Source organism: Myotis lucifugus, unplaced genomic scaffold, assembly GCF_000147115.1.
Source record: "Myotis lucifugus unplaced genomic scaffold, Myoluc2.0 scaffold_440, whole genome shotgun sequence".
NCBI classification, from domain to species: Eukaryota; Metazoa; Chordata; class Mammalia; order Chiroptera; family Vespertilionidae; genus Myotis; species Myotis lucifugus.
Genome location: NW_005871488.1, coordinates 784,784 through 787,470, shown reverse-complemented (window position 1 = coordinate 787,470; position 2,687 = coordinate 784,784). Strand labels below are relative to the sequence as shown.

The 2,687-nt window shown below is 55.6% G+C and overlaps 1 protein-coding gene across 1 annotated transcript in view; it reads left to right on the top strand.

Annotated features, from left to right (window-relative positions):
- Positions 1–1,153: 1,153 nt before the first annotated feature.
- The window catches only part of TNFRSF9 (TNF receptor superfamily member 9), a 13,321-nt gene continuing 11,787 nt past the window's right edge, over positions 1,154–2,687 (top strand). The window contains exons 1-2 of the mRNA XM_006102910.3: positions 1,154–1,189; positions 2,044–2,229. Of these exons, the coding sequence (XP_006102972.2) occupies positions 2,070–2,229 (160 nt within the window). The 5' untranslated portion in view covers positions 1,154–1,189; positions 2,044–2,069. The remainder of the gene's footprint in view (positions 1,190–2,043; positions 2,230–2,687) is intronic.

Below are 2,687 nucleotides of genomic sequence, written 5' to 3'. Positions count from 1 at the left end.
CCGATGCTGGACCAGTTCATCTTTGGAGTCTTCTAAAGCACCTCCCCCTCCTCTCCTGGCCCCTCCCCTCCCCTCCTGCCCTCTCCCTCCTGCCCCCCACCCCCTTTCTCTTCCTGACCTCCTCTCCTCCTCTTCCTCCTCCTCCCCTTCCCCTCCTCTTCTCCCTTCATAGATCTCACTTTGCCCAATAACGCAGCCTGGAATTTCAGTTCTATGGCTCCTCCTGTCTCCCTTTTCCTCTGCCGCTCCCTCCTCCTTCCCATCCCCCCCCCTCCCCCCCCAGCAAGGAGCACAGTGAAAGGGAGTCCGGTCGTCCTGGGTTCTAATCCGGGCTCTCCCTCCTGCTGATTGTCTGGCTAGAGGCAGAGCTTCCATGTCTTCATTTGCATAATGTTGTCCCAGTAAATAGGGAGTCCTGCTGACTCCCAGGGTCCTTTTGAAGACAGCACTCACTAATGTGCGTACCGGGCCTGGATGCACTGTAGCTACCGCAGCAACTAGAGCTGTGGTTCTCAACCTTCCTAATGCTGCAACCCTTTAATACAGTTCCTCATGGTGTGGTGACCCCCAACCATAAAATTATTGTCGTTGCTACTTCATAACTGTAATGTTGCTACTGTTATGAATCGTAATGTAAATATCTGATATGCAGGATGTATTTTCATTGTTACAAATTGAACATAATGAAAGCATAGTGATCAATCACAAAAACAATATGTAATTATATATGTGTTTTCCGATGGTCTTAGGCGACCCCTGTGAAAGGGTCATTCGACCCCCAAAGGGGTCGCGACCCACAGGTTGAGAACCGCTGGACTCGGGCGAGGGGGCAGCGCCTTGCACAAGAGCTGGTCCTTATTCTGAGGCCGGTTTCACCCCTCTCATTTCAAAGAATTACAGAAAGTGACAAAATCTCTTCACCAAAGTCACCTTGCAAATACCTACAGCAGAGAGCTGCTTCCAAGAACTGTTCGAAATGCCTGTGTTTGAGGGGTTTGGGGTCAGCACATACCCAATCTGCTTCCCACAGAGCTGGGCGGGGATTTCCCGCGAGCCCCGCCCCGGCTGAGTCACTCCAGCCCGCGTGTGTGTCTAACCTGTCAGCCTCCCTCCTCCTCACAACTCACAGCTGCTCCAAAGACCAGGTCCCGGAAAGTTCCTCACCCGCCGGCGGGCGGGCGAGCTCAAGGTTGGTCCGGGCGAGCGGGGCAGACAGGGGGGCTGGCTGGGGGGAGGACAGAGGCTCCGTTTACTTGGTAACATTCCTAGACATTCCCCCCTTCTAACGGCTCACATCACCTCTGCATAGCTCATAAAACAAAGATCAAATACAAATCTCGAAGATGTTCTCTGTACTCCTTCGTTTTGTTCCGATATGAGCTTCAGATCTCAAAACGAGCAACTAGATCTATGAAGAAGGTGTGCACAGCAGAGCAAAGATAGTCAATAGCTTTGTGATAACGATGTAAGATGCTGGGCGGGTGGGACCAACTTACCAGGGGGTCGCTCTGTGAGTTGTAGGAATGTCTACCCACGGTGTTGCACCCCTGAAACTAACAGAACATTGACTGTCAAGTGTAATTGAAAAATCTAAAAGTTTCCATGTGATGGGGCGTTGAGCAGGGAGCTATGGCCACTTTTCAGCAACTGGTGGTGGAAATGTCCACATGCAAACGGTGATAGCGGAGTATCTTCTCGTCCAGCTGGACAGTTAGATGTCCCGGCAGAGCCTCAGGGTCCAGGGGCAGCAGGCAACTGGCATTGTTGAAATCTGGGCGCTAAGTAGCCAAGAAAGTCCCCAAAAGTCCTGCTGTGATGACTTCTGTGTTTTGGGGGAACTGGCTGGGCAGGGCCCCTCAGGCCGAGGCAGGCGTGCACAGAGCTGGTCCCCGCAGAGAGGGTCCTGTGAGCTTCCTCCCTTTCCTGTCCCGATTTCCCTGGAAACTCCGTGTTCCGAGTTCCGGTGGGACTGGATGGCGGTGGGGAACGCTTGCACCGGACGGGAGAGCTCTCCCCATCCCTGCGCCCGGCCCCCTGTTGCAGGGCGCATTTGGGAAACGGGGACTTGGATGCCCAGGCTCCGGGAGTCTGCTTTGCTGATCATCTCCGTGCAAGACCCAGACCTCATCATGGGAAGTGGGCGCTACCGGCTCCTGGCTGCGGTGCTGCTGGTCGTGAGTGTGGAGCGGGCGCGACCAGGGCAGGGCTCCTGCAGGGACTGCCCGGCGGGTGAGGACCCAGTGACCGCGTGATTGTGGTGCTGAGACCGGGCTCGGGGGGTCGCAGGGTCAGGGCCCAGGAGCGCTGCTGGAATGGCCTTTTACACGGTCACCCACAAACACTTCTTGGAGGCGCGTCTTAGCTGTGTGCACAAGCCAGGCCACCTGCCCCCGCCGTGTCCTCCATGGGTAACGAGAGAACCTTGTTCACAGAGCTGCTGGGAGGACCCAGGAGGGTTACAAGAGGGCAGGCACCCGGCCAGCCTCAGGGAATGGCAGCGTGTGGGGGAGGCTCCAACTGGGGTACAGCAGGGAGCAAGGTGGAGGCGGGCGGAGGGTGTGTGTGTCTGTGTGTGTGTCTCTGTGTGTGTCTGTGTGTGTCTGTGTGTGTCTGTGTGTCTGTCTGTGTGTGTCTGTGTGTGTCTGTGTGTGTATCTGTGTGTGTGTGTCTGTGTGTGTCTCTGTGTG